The sequence below is a fragment of the Rattus norvegicus genome, chromosome 1 (genome assembly GCF_021556685.1).
Source record: "Rattus norvegicus strain SHRSP/BbbUtx chromosome 1, alternate assembly SHRSP_T2T, whole genome shotgun sequence".
Lineage (NCBI taxonomy): Eukaryota > Metazoa > Chordata > Mammalia > Rodentia > Muridae > Rattus > Rattus norvegicus.
The window spans coordinates 243,355,716-243,376,716 of NC_141534.1; the positions used below are offsets into that span (position 1 = coordinate 243,355,716).

Genomic DNA, 21,001 nt, shown 5'->3' on the forward strand with positions numbered 1-21,001 from the left:
TTCGTTGTTACTTGCATGTAATGCTCACACCCACAAGGGCTCTTAAGAAGATGTGTTCTTTCATGACCTCACACATTTCTGAATGTTATCAGCAAAAGGCAGTCACAATACATGTTAGTAGATGTTTTCTCTCTCGTCCTTTTTGTTTTTAAGATTTATTTATTTCATGTATATGAGTACACTGTAGCTGTCTTCAGACACCAGGAGAGGGCACTGAATCCCATTACAGATGGTTGTGAGCCACCGTGTGGTTGCCGGGAATTGAACTCAGGACCTCTGGAAGAGCATCCGGTGCTCTTAACCGCTGAGCCATCTCTCCAGCCCCTCCTCTCTTGTCCTTCTTAACATATAATGTGTGTGTGTGTGTGTGTGTGTGTGTCTGTGTGTGTGTGACAGACAGTATGCATATAAAGATCAGATGAAAGCTTGCAGGAGTTGGTTCTCTCCTTTTACCATATGTTTATGCTTTTTTTTTTTTTTTTTTTTGGTTCTTTTTTTTTTTTCCGGAGCTGGGGACCGAACCCAGGGCCTTGTGCTTCCTAGGTAAGCGCTCTACCACTGAGCTAAATCCCCAGCTCCTTTTACCATATGTATCCAGGACTTGAACTCAGGTTTTCAGAGGTCCTAGAAGGGCCTTTTTGCTCACTGAGCCATCTCACAGGCCTCTTCTTTTTCTTGTGATAGCATTTTGCTTTACTGCCCACTCTAGCTTTGAACTCCTGGATGGAAGCTATACTTCTATATCAGGCTACTCAGTAAGCTTACACTGCAGGTGTACTTCATGGGACCTATTGCTATTGCTTTTATTCAAGCCCTATTTTCTTTTCTTTCCTAATTTTTAATGGTGTCAGTGAGAAAATAGAAATTAACTTTCTTGTTTTTCTTCTGTCTTTCTTTCTTTCTTTCTTTCTTTCTTTCTTTCTTTCCTTCCTTCCTTCCTTCCTTCTTTCTTTCTTTCTTTCTTTCTTTCTTTCTTTATTTATTTATTTATTTATTTATTTTGAGATAGTTTCTCTGTATATCCCTGGCTGTCCTAGAACTTGTCCTGTTGGCCTCCATCTCAGAGATCCGACTACCTGCCTCTGCCTCCCGAGTGCTGGGATTAAAGGAGTGTGCTACCTTTTTTTTCTGGTTTAGAAATTAATTTTCAAAATATTCAAATGTCTGAGTACATTTACCTAAATAGAAAGAGGAGGGTAAAGTTGATGTCACTAGGTGAAGAAGGTATTTCTGTTAATGAGCATTGTGTTTTTATATTCTGACAGAAGGGAACCCCTGAAGAGATTCGGATGGCCATAGAGTCAATTCCTTGATACGGGTGGTGTTTGCTTACTTTCCTATCGAATGTTGGGCAGATGGCTGGTATTTCCTCTACTCATCCTTCCTAGGTTAGACTTTGGTCAACTTGACTCAAGCCAGGCCTGTTTGAGAAGAGAGGACCTCAACTAAGAAAATGCTTCCATTGTTCTGTAGGCAAGTCTGTAGGTCATGTTTTGATGAAAGATTGATGTGGGAAGGGCTAACTCACCGGGAAGGGGCCACCCCTGGGCAGCTGGTCCTGGATTGTGTTAGTCCCATTGGGAAGGGGCCACCCCATGGCAGCTGGCCCTGGATCGTGTTAGAAAGGAAGCTGGGCAAGCCATGCGGGAGCAAGTCAGTAAGCAGCACTCCTCCATGACCTCTGTGTCACGTTCTGCCTTGACTTGCCTCAGTGATGGACTATGATGGAGATGTATAAACTTAATAAATCTCCCTAGCTGCTTTGGTCATGTTGTTTATCCCAGCAATCAGAAAAGAAAAAACCTATTTCGTCCTCTCCACGCACTCAAGATTCCAAATAGATGACCAGAAAGTCCTCAACTTCCTAGCTGATTCCTGGGCCATCCCTCATCTCCCAGCAGGTGTAATAACAAAAGTGTGCCCAACAGCTGTGCTGACATCACAACCGTGACTACGGTATGATTGTGCTACACATCCGCTCAGCAGACATAGCTTCAGGACCAAGGTTTCAGCGACTTCACAGAGCCCATAGTCTTCCTGTCCTTTCTCGAGTTGTGAGAAGGATGGGAAATGTGAGGAGAATGAGCCCAATTTTGTTCTGTGAGTCAGATTTAGCCAGAAGTTACTAAAACTTGAGATATTTCCATGGTGATGAATGAATGTGACTGACTCTCTTTTATCCTGGTTTATAATTTGCCTTCACGTGAGAACATCATCGCATTCCGATGTATAGATAATGTATGTGTCTGCCACAGACCACACGTGACAGTCAGGACAACTGGTAGAGGTTGTTTTTCTTTCCTTTCAACATGTGGATTCCAGGGATTGAACTGAGGCTGTCAAGCTTGGTGACAAGTCCCTTTTGAGACATCTCTCCAACCATATATATATATATATATATATATATATATATATATATATATATATATATATATATTAAAAAGAAAAGATATATTTTTATGTCTTTAGGTATTTTGCCTGCATGTATGCATATGCACCATATGTAAGCCCAATGTCTAAGGAAGACAGAAGGTGCTGGATCCCAAGCGTTGGAGTTAAAGATAGTTGAGAGCTACCATGTAGGTGTTGGAAACCCTGGAAGAGTAGCATATATTCTTAACCACTGAGCTAGCTATCTAGCCAAGTTTTTCTTCCCCCTCCCCTCCCCTTTCTCTTTTTAGATAGAATTTCATGTATCCCAGGCTAACCTAGAACTCACTATGTAGCCAAGGATGACTCTGAACTTCTGATTCTCCAGCATTCACTTACCAAGTGCTAGGATTGTAGGCATGAGTCATATTCTGTTAAACATACTAATGCATATTTTATCTTCTTATTTTTAAAAACTTTTTTTTTGTTATTCTTAGTTATGTGTTTGTCTACACATGTATGCAGGTGCTTGAAGAGGCCAGAGGTGTCAGATCCCCTGGAGCTGGAGTTACAGCAGTTGTGAACTGTCTGATGTGGGTTTAGGAGATTGGACTTGCTTGTATCCTCTGGAAGAGCTGCCAGTGCTCTTAACCACTGAGCCATCTCTCCAGCCCCTCTACTTTTTCACTACTTCAAATAACATATGTAAACACCCTCATGCAGTGTGAATTTTTGCACCTATGAAAGTTTTGCTAGAGAGTGTGTCTAAATTTTTTGTATCTTACCCACAAAACACATTTCTAACACATTTTAGAGTCAGAATTCAATAAAAATTAAGTTAGACTTAAATTAGAAAGTAGCCTGGCAGTGGTGGAGAACACCTTTAAATCAGCACTTTGGAGGCAGAGGCCAGCGGATCTCTGTGAGTTCAAGGCCAGCCTGGTCTACAGAGTGAGTTCCAGACAGTCAAGCCTTACGCCAAGAAACCTTGTCTCAAAACAAAACACAGGTTTTGAGAGATGGCTTTGCAGTTAAGATTACTAGCTGTATTTCCAAAGGTCCCCAGTTCAATTCCCAGCAACCACATGGTAGCTTACAACCACCAGTAATGGGATCTGATATCCTCTTCTGGCATATAGGCACCCATGCAGACAAAGCACTCATACATTAAAAGACAAAAACAAAACAAAAAATCTACATGTAAATAAAAGTAAAAAAAAAACACTAAAAAAAGTAATTTATTCATTAACATGTTAAGGTATGTGTTTGTTTGTTTTTAGAATATGTATCTCTGTGTGGGTGTGTGTACCTGAATTCAGGTGCCTGTGGGGGCCAGAGGTGTTGTTTTGGCTGGACCTGGAGTTGTAGGCAGCCATGAACCACCTGGTATGCCTTGAGATAACCTAAGTCAGGTCACTTAACCACTGAGCAAACTCTAGCCCAATGTTAACAGTTAGCAATTACTTTCTTTTCCTTAAGACAATGTCTCTTTTAGAGCGCTTACCTAGGAAGCGCAAGGCCCTGGGTTCGGTCCCCAGCTCCGAAAAAAAAGAACCAAAAAAAAAAAAAAAAAAAAAAAAAAAAAAAAAAAGACAATGTCTCTTTGTTGCCCAGGTTAGCCTTGAAGTTGAGATGTAGCTGAGGATGACCTTGAACTCTTTTTTTCCCCCTCCATCTTTATTAACTTGGGTATTTCTTATTTACGTTTCAATTGTTATTCCCTTTCCCGGTTTCCAGGTCAACAACCCCCTAACCTCTCCCCCTTGCCTTCTATATGGGTGTTCCCTCCCCATTCCCCTCCCTCCCTCCCTCCCTCCCTCCCTCCCTCCCTCCCATTATTGCCCTCCCCCCATTGGCAGGACTAAGGGTGCTCTTACTAGGCTATTCATTGCTACCTATGATGTCAGAGTCCAGGGTCAGTCCATGTATAGTCTTTGGTTGGTTGGCATTGTTGTTCATATGGGGTCTCAAGCCCCTTCAGCTCTTTCAGTCCTTTCTAAGATTCCTTCAACGGGGGTCCCATTCTCAGTTCTGTGGTTGGCTGCTGGCATTCGCCTATGTTTTTGCTGTATTCTGGCTGTGTCTCTCAGGAGAGATCTACATCCGGTTCCTATCAGCCTGCACTTCTTTTTTTTTTTTTTTTTTTAATTTAGAGAATACTTTATTAGTTTTATCAAACCCACGTATATAAGACCTTACATATTTAATACAGTGTGTTACCCCTGTACAAATGGAAAAAACTTAAGTTCAACATTTCTAGACCAATATGGCTGTTAATTTCTGTACAGTGCCAACTCAACACAGTAAACGGGGATACTTTTTTCGAAAGTTGACAGCACAGGTAAAGTTTCAAAAAATTCAAATTATATATCTGTATATATATATTTATATTTATATAAAAAGACCAATAATAGCAGTGTGTTATGCATCAACAGCAGCAACAGCTTTTCCAGGTTCTGCAGTCATCTGAACAAAACTGTAGAGACATCCAGCACACTCCATTAAAAAAAAAAAAGTAAAAAAACAAAACCTGAGAAAACAGCACAGTTCTGTTACTCTTGTGGTACCTGGTACCATTTTTTTTTAAATTAGCTTCTCAATCATCATCTGGAAAGAAAACATTCTGAGCAACATCATTAAAAACAGCTCTGATAAAGCACGGTCACTACTATGTATCATAAAGCAGGTACAAGCTATTTTACATCCACAGAGGTATGATACAGTACTGTCCTACATCTATAATACTAGAGGATACAATTTAAAAGGCATTATTTGAGACTTGATTCTACTTTTCCAGCAGAGGGCCCAAAGGATGGTGTGACACAGCTTTGTAAAGAAACATACTCTAGACAGGATTTCCTTTCACTAGTGGCACACTTCTAAGGATTCATTCTCTCCATGAATGTCAGCTAAAACCGTTATTAAAAAAATGAAATATCCCTAGAACAAAACCATATAACCACCGGATTCACATGAAGATGACCTAGTGGAGACAAGCTGGACCTCACCTTACCAACAAGCTATCAAATCTGTTATGTTTAAACAGCGAGACCTCCAAGGAAGGAGATGCCAAGTAGTGCTTCAAAGCTTCGGACCACAATCAAACACAGCATCCTTTTCAACAGAAGCAGAAGCTCATCTGAATATGCTCATGGATGCTGACATCAACATTTAATCATCTCCTCACTCATCCAGGAAGAGGGGGAGATCAATTACTACTGTACTTTATTGTGTTCAACCAAATCACCATGTTACAAAAATAGCAAGCTGCCATAATAAAAAATAAGGCTCCTCTATCCAGCACCAGATAGCATCATTTTACTTTCAAGCCTAGAAATTGCACACTTGTATATAAACCAATCGAAGATGAGGATTGAGAGTTCATCTTGGTGGATTTTTCCTTTGATGAATATGAAGTGTCCTTCCTTATCTTTTTTGATGACTTTTAATTGAAAATTGATTTTATTTGATATTAGAATGGCTACTCCAGCTTGCTTCTTCTGACCATTTGCTTGGAAAGTTGTTTTCCAGCCCTTCACTCTGAGGTAGTGTCTGTCTTTGTCTCTGAGGTGTGTTTCCTGTAGGCAGCAGAATGCAGGGTCCTCATTGCATATCCAGTTTGTTAATCTATGTCTTTTTATTGGGGAGTTGAGGCCATTGATGTTGAGAGATATTAAGTAATAGTGATTATTGCTTCCTGTTATATTCATATTTGGATGTGAGGTTATGTTTGTGTGCTTTCATTCTCTTTGTTTTGTTGCCAAGACGATTAGTTTCTTGTTTCTTCTAGGGTATAGCTTGCCTCCTTATGTTGGGCTTTACCCTTTATTATCCTTTGTAGTGCTGGATTTGTAGAAAGATATTGTGTAAATTTGGTTTTGTCATGGAATATCTTGGTTTCTCCATCTATGTTAATTGAGAGTTTTGCAGGATACAGTAACCTGGGCTGGAATTTGTGTTCTCCCAGGGTCTGTATGACATCTGTCCAGGATCTTCTGGCCTTCATAGTTTCTGGCGAAAAGTCTGGTGTGATTCTGATAGGTCTGCCTTTATATGTTACTTGACCTTTTTCCCTTACTGCTTTTAATATTCTTTCTTTATTTTGTGTGTTTGGTGTTTTGACAATTATGTGACGGGAGGTGTTTCTTTTCTGGTCCAATCTATTTGGAGTTCTGTAGGCTTCTTGTATGCCTATGGGTATCTCTTTTTTTAGGTTAGGGAAGTTTTCTTCTATGATTTTGTTGAAGATATTTACTGGTCCTTTGAACTGGGAGTCTTCACTCTCTTCTATACCTATTATCCTTAGGTTTGATCTTCTCATTGAGTCCTGGATTTCCTGTATGTTTTGGACCAGTAGTTTTTTCCGCTTTACATTATCTTTGACAGTTGAGTCAATGATTTCTATGGAATCTTCTGCTCCCGAGATTCTCTCTTCCATCTCTTGTATTCTGTTGGTGAAGCTTGTATCTACAGCTCCTTGTCTTTTCTTTTGATTTTCTATGTCCAGGGTTGTTTCCATGTGTTCTTTCTTGATTGCTTCTATTTCCATTTTTAATTCCTTCAACTGTTTGATTGTGTTTTCCTGGAATTCTTTCAGGGATTTTTGCGATTCCTCTCTGTAGGCTTCTACTTGTTCTCTAAGGGAGTTCTTTATGTCTTTCTTGAAGTCCTCCAGCATCATGATCAAATATGATTTTGAAACTAGATCTTGCTTTTCTGGTGTGTTTGGACATTCCGTGTTTGCTTTGGTGGGAGAATTGGGCTCCGATGATGCCATGTAGTCTTGGTTTCTGTTGCTTGGGTTCCTGCGCTTGCCTCTCGCCATCAGATTATCTCTAGTGTTACTTTGTTCTGCTATTTCTGACCGTGGCTAGACTGTCCTATAAGCCTGTGTGTCAGGAGTGCTGTAGACCTGTTTTCCTGTTTTCTTTCAGCCAGTTATGGGGACAGAGTGTTCTGCTTTCGGGCGTGTAGTTTTTCCTCTCTACAGGTCTTCAGCTGTTCCTGTGGGCCTGTGTCTTGAGTTCACCAGGCAGGTTTCTTGCAGGGGAAAAGTTGGTCCTACCTGTGGTTCCAAGGCTCAAGTTTGCTCGTGGGGTACTGCCTAAGTCCTCTCCGCGGCGGCAGCAACCGGGAAGATCTGCGCCGCTCTTTCCGGGAGCCTCCGTGCACCAGGGTTCCAGATGACGTTTGGTGTTTTCCTCTGGCGTCTGGATGTGCACAGAGTGCAGTCTCTTCTGGTTTCCCAGGCGTGTCTGCCTCTCTGAAGGTTTAGCTCTCCCTCCCACGGGATTTGGGTGCAGAGAACTGTTTATCCGGTCTGTTTCCTTCAGGTTCCGGCGGTGTCTCAGGCGCAGGGATCCTGCCGCTCCTGGGCCCTCCCCCACGGGAGCCCAGAGGCCTTATACAGTTGTCTCTTGGGCCAGGGATGTGGGCAGGGGTGGGCAGTGTTGGTGGTCTCCTCCGCTCTGCAGCCTCAGGAGTGCCCACCTGATCAGGCGGTGAGGTCTCTCTCCCACGGGGTTTGGGAGCAGAGAGCTGCTGCCTCAGCCTGCACTTCTTTGCTTCATCCATCTTAACTAATTTGGTGGCTGTATATGTATGGGCCACATGTGGGGCAGGCTCTGAATGGGTGTTCCTTCAGTCTCTCTTCTAAACTTTGCCTCCCTATCCTCTCCCAAGGGTATTCTAGTTCCCCTTTTAAAGAAGGAGTGAAGCATTCACATTCTGGTCATCCTTCTTGAGTTTCATGTGTTCTGTGCATTTAGGGTAATTCGAGCATTGACCGTGAACTCTTGATTCCCCTGCTGGGGTTACAGGTGTGGGCTACCATGGCCAGAAAAAGTGGAATTGTTAAATGTACCCAAAAGGATGTGAATACCACAGCGATTTGATATTCCCCATTATCCTCCAAAGGAGACCCTTCCTTAAAAATCCCCAACTAAAACGAACTGTTAAATGTCCTTAATCACAATGTTCCTATGTGTTAAAAATTCTGAGTTATTTTATTATTATTTTAACGCCTAGGTCTCAACTTTTAAATGTTGGTTATTATCACTATTATTATATTACCTTTTTGAGATAGGTTACATAGGATTACATAGACTATGTAATCCTGACTGATTGGAATTCACCTTGCAGATCATGCTGACTTCAAACTTGTGGGTCTCTGTCTCCAGGATGCTGACATTATAGGCGAGGGTCGCCATACCTAACTTGACAGTGTTGGTGATCAGTAAGGCTTTAAATATAGATTATTTGTTATAAGTGAACCTTGTGTATTTCTTTTTTTTTTATTAAAGAATTTATTTTTACTTCTTCTTTTTTTTAAAGATTTATTTACTTACTTAATGTATATAAGTACACTGTAGCTGTCTTCAGACACACGCAACCCCATTACAGATGGTTGTGAGCCACCATGTGGTTGCTGGGAATTGAACTCAGGACCTCGGGAAGAGCAGTCGGTGCTCTTAACTGCTGAGCCATCTCTCCAGCCCGTGTATTTCTATAAGGAGTCGAGGCTGGCACCAGATCTCCTATCCTTAGTGCTTTATTATATAAACATTGGGTAGTAGCATCCCAAACTACATGGAGATGGTGAACGGGATTTGCTTTGCTATGATTCAAACTTTCCAAGTTACTTTCTGTACATCACTTGATGGTTTTAGTTCCAATGACTGACCAATGGACAGTTTGGATAGGCTCTTTTCAATTAATTGTGTGTGTGTGTGTGTGTGTGTGTGTGTGTGTGTGTGTGTGTGTGTGTTGCTTTCACAAGAGTTTGTTAGTTAAAAAACAAAAACAAAAACAACAACAACAACAACAACAACAAAAAGCCATTCAGCTTCTCACTACCAATTATCTCCTTAGTTCCCTGCAGGTTTTACATTTCAGAGTTCAGCCTTCTCCCAGAGTCCTTGGGGGTTTGTTTCTGGGACTGCCCTCTTCATTTCAGAGTCAAGAGTGTTCAAGACGCTTATATATAATACACAGAATTTACATATAACCTATATTTAGACCTCCATATAAATCATCCATACATTACCTGTAACATCTAATTCAATGTAAATGCTACATAAATAGTTGTTATACTCCATCTGGAGAATAGCATTTAGGAACTGTCCATACATATTCAGACTAGAAGTCACTTTTCCTGGGTATATTTGATTCATGCTTTTGGCAAATCCACAGATGCAGAACCCCAGTGTATAGAAGCTCACCGGACATCGTTTCAGCATTCAGATGCATTTTCTTTTTTACTTTTTTCTTCTTACTTTTCTTCTCTATTGTGAAGGAGGAGATGGAGACACGGAGCTAGGAAAACCACTAGACTGGGTTGTACGAAGATGAAATGTAGGAGCAAGTACCCATGACCATTAAAGAGATAGAATTGACAGCCTTGGCGATAAGAGCATGGATTCTCACTGAGGATGCCCCTACTCAGAACTGCTGGACTGCTGTCTCCGGAGTTGCGTAGAAACTCATTTTTTGAGAACATTGTCATGCTTCTCAAGATCTGGGAACAGTTGCTTTGGAAATCTGTATGTTTAAGTTGTGTGGAACTTTGTTTTTACTTTATGTATGTTTTCCTTGAATGTGTGTATGTGTACGGTGCCCATGGAAGCCAGAAGAGGGCATGTGATGCCCTGGCCTGGAGTTACAAATGTGAGCTGCCGTGATGTTCCACTCTGAGCTAGGAACCTAACACAGGTTCTCCAGAAGGGCAGCGAATACTCCTCATTGCTGCGCCACCTCTCTAACCCCATATCTTTCATTTTGAGCAACCCTGTCACTACTTTATTTAGGTAACTGTTGACTGGTGAGGGACAGCCCTTCAGAGATCTGTGAGGCACTTAATTCATTTCTATATTTTGGTTTGTGACAATGCTTTAAAGTCTTTCTCTGTCCTTTGTAGACTGCAAAGCACACAGATGTCTGCTCTACTCTGCACTCTTGGAGAACTAGGGTCAAAATTTCTTGGCCTAATTTATAATATAGACCCAAGCTAAAGATGCTGGCAAAGGAGATTGGTTTGGGAGCAAAAAATGGTTTTTTGGTTCGCAAATTTCTGGATATAGTTGAAAAGAACAGTACATTTCTAAAGTAACATAAAATAAATGTATGTCAATTTTTTTCAAAATTAGTATAATGCCTTTTAGCTGGATGTGCTGACTATACCTGTAATCCCAGTATAAAGGAAAGAGGACTATGAAACTAAAGCCAGTCTGGGCTACATAGCAAGACCCTGTTACAGAAGGATAATAAACAGATTTAAAAATTTTAATCTGCCAAATTAAAATGATAGGAAAAGTTGATCAGTTAATAGCTAAGTGGACCAGTTAATCCTTAATATTGTAAAATACACAGGACTTTAAATGCAGACAATCTTGTGTCTTACAATCAATAAGACCACAAGAATACATTAATCTTTTTATTAAAGATTTATTTATTATATATAAGTACACTGTAGCTGTCCTCAGACACTCCAGAAGAGGGCATCAGATCATTGTGAGCCACCATGTGGTGGTCTCGGGGACTTGAGCTCAGGACCTCTGTAAGAGCAGTCAGTGCTCTTAACCACTGAGCCATCTCTCTAGCCCTTGTTGTTCGTTTCTGAGTCAAGGCCTCACTATGAAGTCCTGGCTCTGTCCTAGAACTCACCAAGTAGACCTAGCTGGCCTGGAACTCAAAGATCCACCTCTGCCCTGCTGAGCGGGCGATGAAAGGTGCCAATATGTACTGATATTTGTACACAATAGAAGAACTGTAAAGAATAAAAGTGGGGGAAAAAAGTGATGTGTTTCTGGGGAGAAGGGATGGCGAGTCACTGGAAAGCTAATTTACCCACATGCCTGTAATACTCGAATAAATGCCTTAGTATCGTGAGATATGGGGTATGGGGTGGGACTAAAAGGTAAGTCATAAACATTCATGGCAAAAAGGGGGTAGGGAAACAGGCTGTCACCATCTTAGCCCAGCACAACCAGGCTTGCCGAAAGCTATCAAACTGGGCTTCCTGAGACTGTTCAAAGCTTTGGAACACTGATGGTGGCAGCTCCTGGACTCAGACTCCTCAGCAGATGGCAGCGTTCCTTTGTTCTCTAGTGAAGTTTGGCATTTTCTTCCTAAAACCTTCCTTTGCATGCACCTTTCTTTTCTTTTCTCTGCAGCCTTCACTCATACGATGGGGGAAAAAAAAAACCAACAACACTTTTCCAACGATTATAGGGACCGAGGCAATTCACATGTTCAGGTTTGATTCTTCCAGGGCCTCATCCTCGAAACTAAGTTCAGGCTTAGCATGGCAGATACACATCTCCCACCTCATCCCCCATACTGTGTCCAACTCTAGGGCTGGAATGCCATGAAAAGCCATCTCTAGTCAAATTTCCCCGTGGTAACTCTCTCAGGTTTGTATAAAAGTTGGGCTTTTGCCTCCTCTCCCCCTTTTGTTTGCTCGTTTTGTTTTGTTTTTACTAAACTGGTATTTGGAAACTTCCCGTGTTCGCAAGGATTTGTCACTGAGTCTTGTGTAATAGGAGCACATCGAACCACTGGTCCTAGTGTGTTTGCTTGTACAATGCAGTTGGTAGATGAGGGGGGTCCCTGAGATCTCTTCTCCACCTTCATGGTTATATCACAGAGCAGTCTGCCACTAGGTAGGATGGAAGGAGGCTGTGGTGCTGTAGAAATACAATTATTTCTAGAGGAAAAGAAAAACGTTTGGGCTGGAGAGATGGCTCAGTGGTTAAGAGCACTGACTGCTCTTCCAGAGGTCCTGAGTTCAATTCCCAGCACCTACATGGTGGCTCACAACCATCCGTAATGAGATCTGATGCCCTCTTCTGGTGTGTCTGAAGACAGCTACAGTGTACTTATATATAATAGATAGATAAATCTTAAAAAACAAAAAACAAAAAAACTCACCAGCTCACCCAGGTGAGAAACCTATTAAAAAAAAAGAAGAAAGAAAATGTTTTGAGCAGAACATTGTTAAGTTACACAAAGAGTGAAAACCCTAGTTGAAGCAGTTGATGGAGAAAAGATGGTACTTGGAATAAGACAGAGCATCCTGTAGCACGCCCGGCATCTTTCCCAGGTATGGCAGTCACTGCACAGACCTTCAGGCTCAAATGCTAGAGACTTCTTAGTGACCTCACTTATTTAAAAATGAAATTAAAGTTGATCTTCCTCCCTGGTTATTTGATATTCTTTTGATAATAAACATTTATATTTATTTTTAGGTTTAATTCTATTGGGATATATATGTATATATGTATATATATGTGTGTGCATATATATATATATATATATGTATATATATATATATATATATATATATATGTCTTTGTTTTTGTGGCAGATATTCCTGGTTGTCAACTTGACTATATCTGGAATGAGCTACAATTCTCAATTGGAGGGCACACCTATGATCCAGATCTTGAGGCTGGAAGACACAAGTTTCCGACCTGGATCTTGACATGGAGATCTTGAGGTATAGTGGCCACTGAAAGCTTAGGCCCAGGCAAGGTAGTACATGCCTTTAATTGCAGGAGACTGAGGTAAGGATATCTCTGAGTTCAAGGTCAGCCTGGGACAAAGCAAGTCCCAGATCAAGGCGTGGTGGTACACACCCTACCCAGGTCATTCTTTCTGCTGGAGGCCTACATAAGGACATTCATTGGAAGAAGGAAGATTCGCTCTTCTTCACCTGCTTGCACTTACTAGCCAGCACATCTGTTGGAACCTACTTCAACAGAAGAGCAGCTCAAACAATTAGCCTTGTGGGACTGAGCACTACTGGATTCTTGGACTTCCCATTCACAGCTGACCATTGTTGGGTCAGCTGGACTACAGACTGTAAGTCATCGTAATACATTTCCTCAATATAGAGAGATATTCCATAAGTTCTATGACTCTAGAGAACCCTGACAAAAGCAAAATAAAAAAATGTATTTATTAAAACAAAATGTGGTCAATGTAAGGAGCCTTCTATGACTGCTGGGCAGTGGTGGCTCATGCCTTCAATCCCAGCAGAGGCAGGCAGATCTCTGACGATCTCTGAGTTTAAGGCCAGCCTGATCTACAGAGTGAGTTCCAGGACAGCCAGGACTACACAGAGAAACCCAGTCTCAAAAAATAAAAATCAGACTTTCGGGGTTGGGGATTTAGCTTAGTGGTAGAGCGCTTGCCTAGGAAGCGCAAGGCCCTGGGTTTGGTCCCCAGCTCCGGAAAAAAAAAAAAAAAATCAGACTTTCGTTTGTTTGCTTAGATATTTTCTGTGTATTTGGATGAAATATTTATCTATGTTTTAATTTTATTTTATTGAATTTTAATGAATAATTTGAGAAATATGTTAACCCTGGGGTGAAATTAAGCAACATGTTAAGAAATAAATGATCAGATCGAGGAACAAAAGAAAAAACAATTGAAAATATTCACTGGCTAGTCAAATAGTCAACTGATAATTGACGGTTCTTCGATGACAGTAATTCCTGGAAGACTTGAACTGAGAAAAGGTCTTTGGAAAGTTGTTCTTTTAGGAAGAGAATTCTGGTCGTTGTGGAACATGGTCACCAATACCCGTTTCTCCATCCTTTAAATGCTTGTACCCTCTCTGGATGTGGAGGCAGGAAACTCTGTAGTTCAGGATCACAGCCAGCTACTGTGAGTTCAAGGCCAGCCTGGGATATATAAGAACTTCTCAAAAAACCAAATATAAGTTTTTCAAGAAAATATTGGGGCCCGGGCTGGGGATTTAGCTCAGTGGTAGAGCGCTTACCTAGGAAGCGCAAGGCCCTGGGTTCGGTCCCCAGCTCCGAAAAAAAAGAACAACAACAAAAAAAAAATATCGGGGGCCCAAGAATGTCTCTTTAGTTTTCAATAGTCTTAGTGTAATAACTGGCACCAGGGGCGAACGATGTCATATACCCTTGAAATAGATGCCCAGACAGCTGCATAAGGAGTCACCACACCTATGCTCTTTGTGATAGCCAAGTTATGGGCTCAGCTTTGGAGCATCCACATGAAGACAGGGAGGTCCTCAGTCATTTTGGCTCCTCCAGCTGAGTTCTTGGACATGTAGGTGAAACTACCTTGGGCATTCCAAAGCCAGACAAACTCACAGCTGAATAGACCATGTCTGTCCCTTGATCACATCTGTGGGGAAAGGAATTGCCCAGTCATACCTTTCCCTGAGAATTGTGGGAAAACAATGATGGTGGCTTCAAGTCACTGGATCTTATTGTTGTGAAGCGATAGATAATTGAATTACCTATCAAGCACCAGTACGGTTAACTTGACTTTGTGTGCTGTGAGGAGGTTGCAACAGCTCAAGGATTCAAGTTCTCAAAGCTGACTCTTCATAATGAATGTGGACCCTGCTGGCCAGTCATTGCTCTATGCATAAGGCTTAGAATAGAAGGAGTGCATAACGGCCCCAAGTGTTTGTTGATTGATTCATTATAAGAATGGCAGTAAGGGCTCCTGTCATCATTAGCTTCATTTAAGCAGATTTGGTCTGTTTTCTTTTCCAAAAGGGTACTCCTTCCTCCAAAGCAGTGGATTATCTAGAAGTACTGTTGCTCTTGATTTCCTTTCAATGGCACTCCTAAACCCAGACACACATGGGCTACTCTGAAACATTTAGTTTCTTTTACTAGAAGTGTTAAAACAGCAAACTATATTCCTTAGGGCTAGAGTTGGAGTTAAGACCAAAGTAGACGATCCAACAGTCAGAGTGAACAGAAATAAAATTGTTTCGTGGCCTGGAGACATGGCTCAGCAGTTAAGAGCACTCACTGCTCTTCTAGAGGTCCTGAGTTCACAAGGTGAACCACATGGTGTTCCCAGCAACCACATGGTGGCTCACAACCATCTGTAATGGGATCTGATGCCCTCTTCTGGTGTGTCTGATGACAATGACTGTGTGCTTATATAAAATAAATAAATAAATCTTTAAAAAAAATTGTTTCGTGTCACTTACTGACTGACAATTTCTGAGTACCGCATGGACACACACAGTAGAGGTCTGGTCTGCTCCAGGACACCCAGTTCAGTCTCTGTTTGTCTGAGCCTAATGATTTCATACAGAATGGCTCTTGAGACAGGAAAGGTGACAGAGTGCCATTTGCAAAAGTGTTGGGAGAGTTTCAGGGCCTGGGAAGCTTATATATAGGCATTTGACATTTTCTCTTGGAATACAGTACTCGTATGACTCACAGAGGTGTTTTCTGAAAAAATGCAGGAGCAAACTGTTTAAAAGAACAATCGAGGGGTGGTTGGATGGCCCAGTGGGTAAAGGTGTGTGCCATCAGACCTGACAAGCTGTGTTGGATCTCCAGAAGTTACGGGGTGAAGGGAGAGGACAGACTCTGGTAAGTTGTCCTTTGATATGCACAAATGTGCTGTGACCTGTGCCCACATGCTGTCATGTGCTTGCCCAATCAACAAATACATGTAAATTAAAAATAAAAACTAAGAGAACAAAAAAAAAAAACAACCCAGAATAAGAAAGAGGAAAGCCTTCAGAACTGCAAAGAACAGGGCAGTTTAATTTCAAAGCCAAGTATGTTATCTAATCCATTATATCCTATTATCTAGACAAGCATTTTCTAGATAAAAATAGAGATGCTTGCTTAAGAATTAAAGCGCTAGACTGAGCTCTCTTGTTGAAGGGTCAGAGATGCGGGAAAGGAGAAAGGCGCTACAGCAGCAGAGTGCTCACATGCAAGATGCTTTTGCACAGAGCCTGTGACAGCACATCAACTATTTATACTATCCACATCCCGTTCTTGGTGTCCCACTTATCAAAGAAACCAAGAGAGAATTTTCTTCGGACATCTTTTGGGTGTAGTAACAATACAGTTCTGGAATCAGCTGTTAGAAACTATAATTAAAGCTGGTTTATCATACTCCCTAATTGTTCTATATAGTCAGTCTCCCTGGAGCTTTGCATAATTCTCCCTTTGTTATAAGCTTCTGTTTCTCCCTAGGGTGTTTTGAATCCAGACAGGTGAGGAAATGAAGAACTTGGAAACCAGTGTATTGCAATATCTCTCTCTCTCTCTCTCTCTCTCTCTCTCTCTCTCTCTCTCTCTCTCTCTCTCTGTGTGTGTGTGTGTGTGTGTGTGTATTTAAATATTTTCTGTTGTTCTCTGTCCTGTCCTATTCACATCCTTTGAGTGGAATAAAGAAGTGAAAAACACCAACATTTTTTTAAAAAGGTTGCACTGAAACATACTTAATGCTGTGAAAGGAAGTGGAGGGGCTGGAGAGATGGCTTAGCAGTTAAGAGCACAGGCTGCTCTTCTCAGGGTCCTGAGTTCAAATCCCAGCAATCACAATGTGGCTCACAACTATTTGTAATGAGATCTGATGCCCTCTTCTGGTGTCTCTGAAGACAGCTACAGTGTACTTATATATAATAAATAGATAAATCTTAAAAAACAAAACAAAACAAAGGAAGTCGGTATTTTTTTTTTTAGAAACTCCCAACAAGACCTGATGGTGTCAGCTGATGTCAGAGGGGCCACACACCTGCCCACTCTGTGTGTCTGCTCATTCACCATTGGAGAGTAGCTGAGCCGGAAGCACAGAGAAGCAGCTAGCTGGGTTTCGGTTTTCTTCCCTCACTTGGTGGTGCTTATGGGCTGGGGTCATGTTCCAGGACTTCAGTGCTACAATGTGCATCCCTGTGCTCTACAGTGATGCTCTGGAAACAGAAAGGGATTCTTTTTCCTCCAGCCAGGCATCAGGAAGGGTAGGGATGAATGTCTTTTTCTTTAGAGGATGATTTCCAAGCTTCTTAGACACTCAGAGGAAAGTCACACAAGATGCCTCCAGGGAAGAGGCAAAAGAAGCTTAGTGACAGGGACTCTGGGGACAGGAACATATGCGGGCCATTTCCCCTCTTCAACCTACTTCTCTTGATGGAAATTCATCCTTATTTCCCCCACCAAGCAGTAGTAGACACTCTACTGAGCACAATTTAGGTTTTTACTACGTATCTCAGCTAACACTTTGGCATTGGGGATTCTGTGTAAAACAGATCTCCATCTTAGATTAGGCTGTGTGAGTAAAATTTATTTACATCTTTAGAAACCAAATAGAGCCCTCTCATCTATTGCTTTGAGATGGCTCTCATTGGTCATCCCTGCAATCCCTCCCTCAACTGAACAGAACCTTGCCCTCAAACAGCCTGCAATAAACATCCAGGCTTTCTTAGTTGGGGCAGCTAATCCTGCAGAGAGCTCTTTAAAGGATGCATCTAAATGCAAGGTTTGCGTAGCTTCAGAGAGCTCTAATAGAACTGTAAATATCCCTGGTTTAATTAGCAGTCCTGCAGTTAGGTAATGGCCCACAGCTCTCTGAGCCTGGCCTCTTGAGGTTTCTAGGCTTCAGGGGCTGCCTGCAACTATGCCGTGGACATAACGAAATTTTCTTTCTCTTATACTTCATAAACCCTCAGCTGGCCTTTCCTAGACACCTACTCGCAATTATTGCAATACTCATGATAACTGATTATTATTCTCCAAATTTCTAAAATGACCCAGGGCTTCAGCTTGGGTCTCAGGTCAGAAATACTTTAGAACTCAAATTGCCACCCCGAGAACTAAGTCTCCTGGGAAAAGAACAATAAGGAAGAAATCCCTACCTACATCGGAGTTGATGTCATTTTTTCTCCAAGCTCAAGGTGATCGCTTGCTTTGTGGCTGGCTGGTGGGGGAGGAGGGGCTGTGCGCTAGTTATCAGCATTTCTGAACCAGCTCTCTCAACCGCGACAGGTCAGCCAATCCCGGCAGTAAGCTTTTACTTGACAGGTTCGTTCTGGGCTGACAGCCATTGACTAGGTGCTCAGATAAGTCACTTGGCTGAGTCTACGGTAGGTGGGGCGCGCTCACCAGTTCAGGGGCAGTGACTGGAAGTTTGTTGCAACATCGGTAAGCCCAAGCAGCCAGCAGCAACAGGAGATACCCTTTTGCCCCACGAGTACAGATCTAGAAAGGGTTCACCTCATTAAGCGGAGATGCGTCAAACCCCCTAGGGCCCTGCCTTTTCTCCCACGGTTGGGAACGCGCGGTGTGGGCAGATCCAGAGCAGAAGTCTCGTGTCCCGGCCTTCTGGCTAGCTCTATGGGTTACAAGCGAAAGGGAGGAACAGCTTGGGGACTCTCAGCGTCAGCGTTCACAAACCGGCGGCGGCCAGCAGAGAGGGGTGGCGGGGGCACGTGCTTGGATGTGGCTGCTTGTGTAACCAGCTCCCCAGGCGCTTGGCCCCGACAGCGCTCCTGCGGACCGCTCGTGGGTGCTATTCTCCGCTCTGACTCCGAAGAGAGGGGTTCAGCTGCCTACACGGGGCATGGGGTCCCGGAAGATCATCTAATAGAGAAGAGGGGACCAAGCTCCTGCCTCAGGAGCACACAGATAGGGGAATGGGAATTTGGAAAGTTCCCCAACTAGGACCACACGTGACCTCCTCCTGAAAGTAGTTCCGACCGCGGCTCATGTATCCTTCCACCTAGCCTTTGAGCCCTCCCAGGCCTGCTCGCCCCGCCCACTCGCTGGCTGCAGCTTCCGACCGTCCCATACTCCACACCCGGGCTCAGTAACCGGGTCCTCGAACGTGCACCGTCCGACAGGGTCAGAACTTGGCCACCGCGATCCAATTCTGCCGGGTTTTCTTAGCGGCCACGAAGGGGGAGGGGCGGCTTATCTCCTAGAAGATGGAGCCTGACTGTGATCCGGTGGACCTACCGCTGCGGGGAGCTGCGGGGCTCTTCGCCGGGAGGTGGAGGGGTGTGTGTGAGGTGCACTCTATTCACGGAGATCCACTTTGTCTACCCAGGGGTGTCCTTTGGGCCCTGGAAACTCAGGGGCAGATGTCAATGTACACGCCCCGTATGCACAATCATCATGCTTGGCTGGGAGCGTTCATCTTTCGGGCAAATGAACCCAGCTGCCTGGGAAGCAAGAGGCGGGGCAGGGAACCGGAGCCCGATGAGGTGACCCACGCGGGAGACACAATAGGGGGTTGTTCTTTGTGCAAAGACTGACACCTTGAGGACACCGTGGGGGTGAGGTGCGCTGTCTAGGTAAAGACTTGCCGCCGACAAATCCTAGGAAGCACTGCAATCTGACCACAGCGCAGGGCAGGGCGTGCAAGCCGCTCGAAAGAAACACAGGGACCTACGCAGGAAGGGTGAACCTGGCCCTGAGGTTCCTAGGGTGCTGACCAACGCGGTCAGCTAGTCCGATCCACCTGTGAGCGGTCAGCGATCCTGCTCCGCGCACCCTCGCTCGGCCACAACCTGCCCTACCCTTTGCCGGGTCTCTGCGCTGAGGCCGAAGCCGGCGTAGCTCCAGGAGCGAGCCGCGGCCACACTGGGCATGCTCCGCGGCGCTCCCCGCCCCTGTCCCACCGACGCCCCGCCCCTCCCCGCCCCGCCCCTCCCCCGGCTCGGCGCCCGCCTCTCGCCTCCCTCCGGCTTCGGAGGCGCCCGGCTCTCCCGGCTGGGTGGCGGAGGGGGCGGGCTGGCCGGCGCACGGTGATGTGGCGGGACTCTTTGTGCACTGCGGCAGGATATGCGCTTGGGCGTCGGGACGCGGCTGCGCTCAGCTCTCTCCTCTCGGAAGCTGCAGCCATGATGGAAGTTTGAGAGTTGAGCCGCTGTGAGGCCAGGCCCGGCGCAGGCGAGGGAGATGAGAGACGGCGGCGGCCGCGGCCCAGAGCCCCTCTCAGCGCCTGTGAGCAGCCGCGGGGGCAGCGCCCTCGGGGAGCCGGCCGGGCGGCGGCGGCGGCAGCGGCGGCGGGCCTCGCCTCCTCGTCGTCTGTTCTAACCGGGCAGCCTCTGAGCAGCTTCGGAAAGAGACGGTGGAAGCCGTGGGCTCGGGCGGGAGCCGGCGCAGGCTCGGCGGCTGCACCTCCCGCTCCTGGAGCGGGGGGGAGAAGCGGCGGCGGCGGCCGCGGCTCCGGGGAGGGGGTCGGAGTCGCCTGTCACCATTGCCAGGGCTGGGAACGCCGGAGAGTTGCTCTCTCCCCTTCTCCTGCCTCCAACACGGCGGCGGCGGCGGCGGCACGTCCAGGGACCCGGGCCGGTGTTAAGCCTCCCGTCCGCCGCCGCCGCACCCCCCCTGGCCCGGGCTCCGGAGGCCGCCGGAGGAGGCAGCCGCTGCGAGGATTATCCGTCTTCTCCCCATTCCGCTGCTTCGGCTGCCAGGCCTCTGGCTGCTGAGGAGAAGCAGGCCCAGTCGCTGCAACCATCCAGCAGCCGCCGCAGCAGCCATTACCCGGCTGCGGTCCAGGGCCAAGCGGCAGCAGAGCGAGGGGCATCAGCGACCGCCAAGTCCAGAGCCATTTCCATCCTGCAGAAGAAGCCTCGCCACCAGCAGCTTCTGCCATCTCTCTCCTCCTTTTTCTTCAGCCACAGGCTCCCAGACATGACAGCCATCATCAAAGAGATCGTTAGCAGAAACAAAAGGAGATATCAAGAGGATGGATTCGACTTAGACTTGACCTGTATCCATTTCTGCGGCTGTTCCTCTTTGCTTTTCTGTCACTCTGATAACGTGGGAGTAGACGGATGCGAAAATTTTCTGTAGTTGGGGTGACTATAACGTTTAATACTGGTCGC

General features: G+C 44.7%; 2 protein-coding genes across 2 annotated transcripts in view; one reads left to right on the forward strand and one right to left on the reverse strand.

Moving 5' to 3' along the window:
* Nucleotides 1-18,488: 18,488 nt before the first annotated feature.
* Nucleotides 18,489-19,759, reverse strand: Klln (killin, p53 regulated DNA replication inhibitor). Its single transcript, XM_087604278.1, is given in 3 exon segments — nucleotides 18,489-18,795; nucleotides 18,798-19,050; nucleotides 19,662-19,759. Coding segments are annotated over 3 exon segments (591 nt in total). The 3' UTR covers nucleotides 18,489-18,555.
* Nucleotides 19,760-19,947: 188 nt separating this feature from the next.
* The window catches only part of Pten (phosphatase and tensin homolog), a 66,218-nt gene continuing 65,164 nt past the window's right edge, over nucleotides 19,948-21,001 (forward strand). The window contains 1 exon segment of the mRNA NM_031606.2: nucleotides 19,948-20,886. Coding sequence (NP_113794.1) covers nucleotides 20,808-20,886 — 79 coding nt within the window. The 5' untranslated portion in view covers nucleotides 19,948-20,807.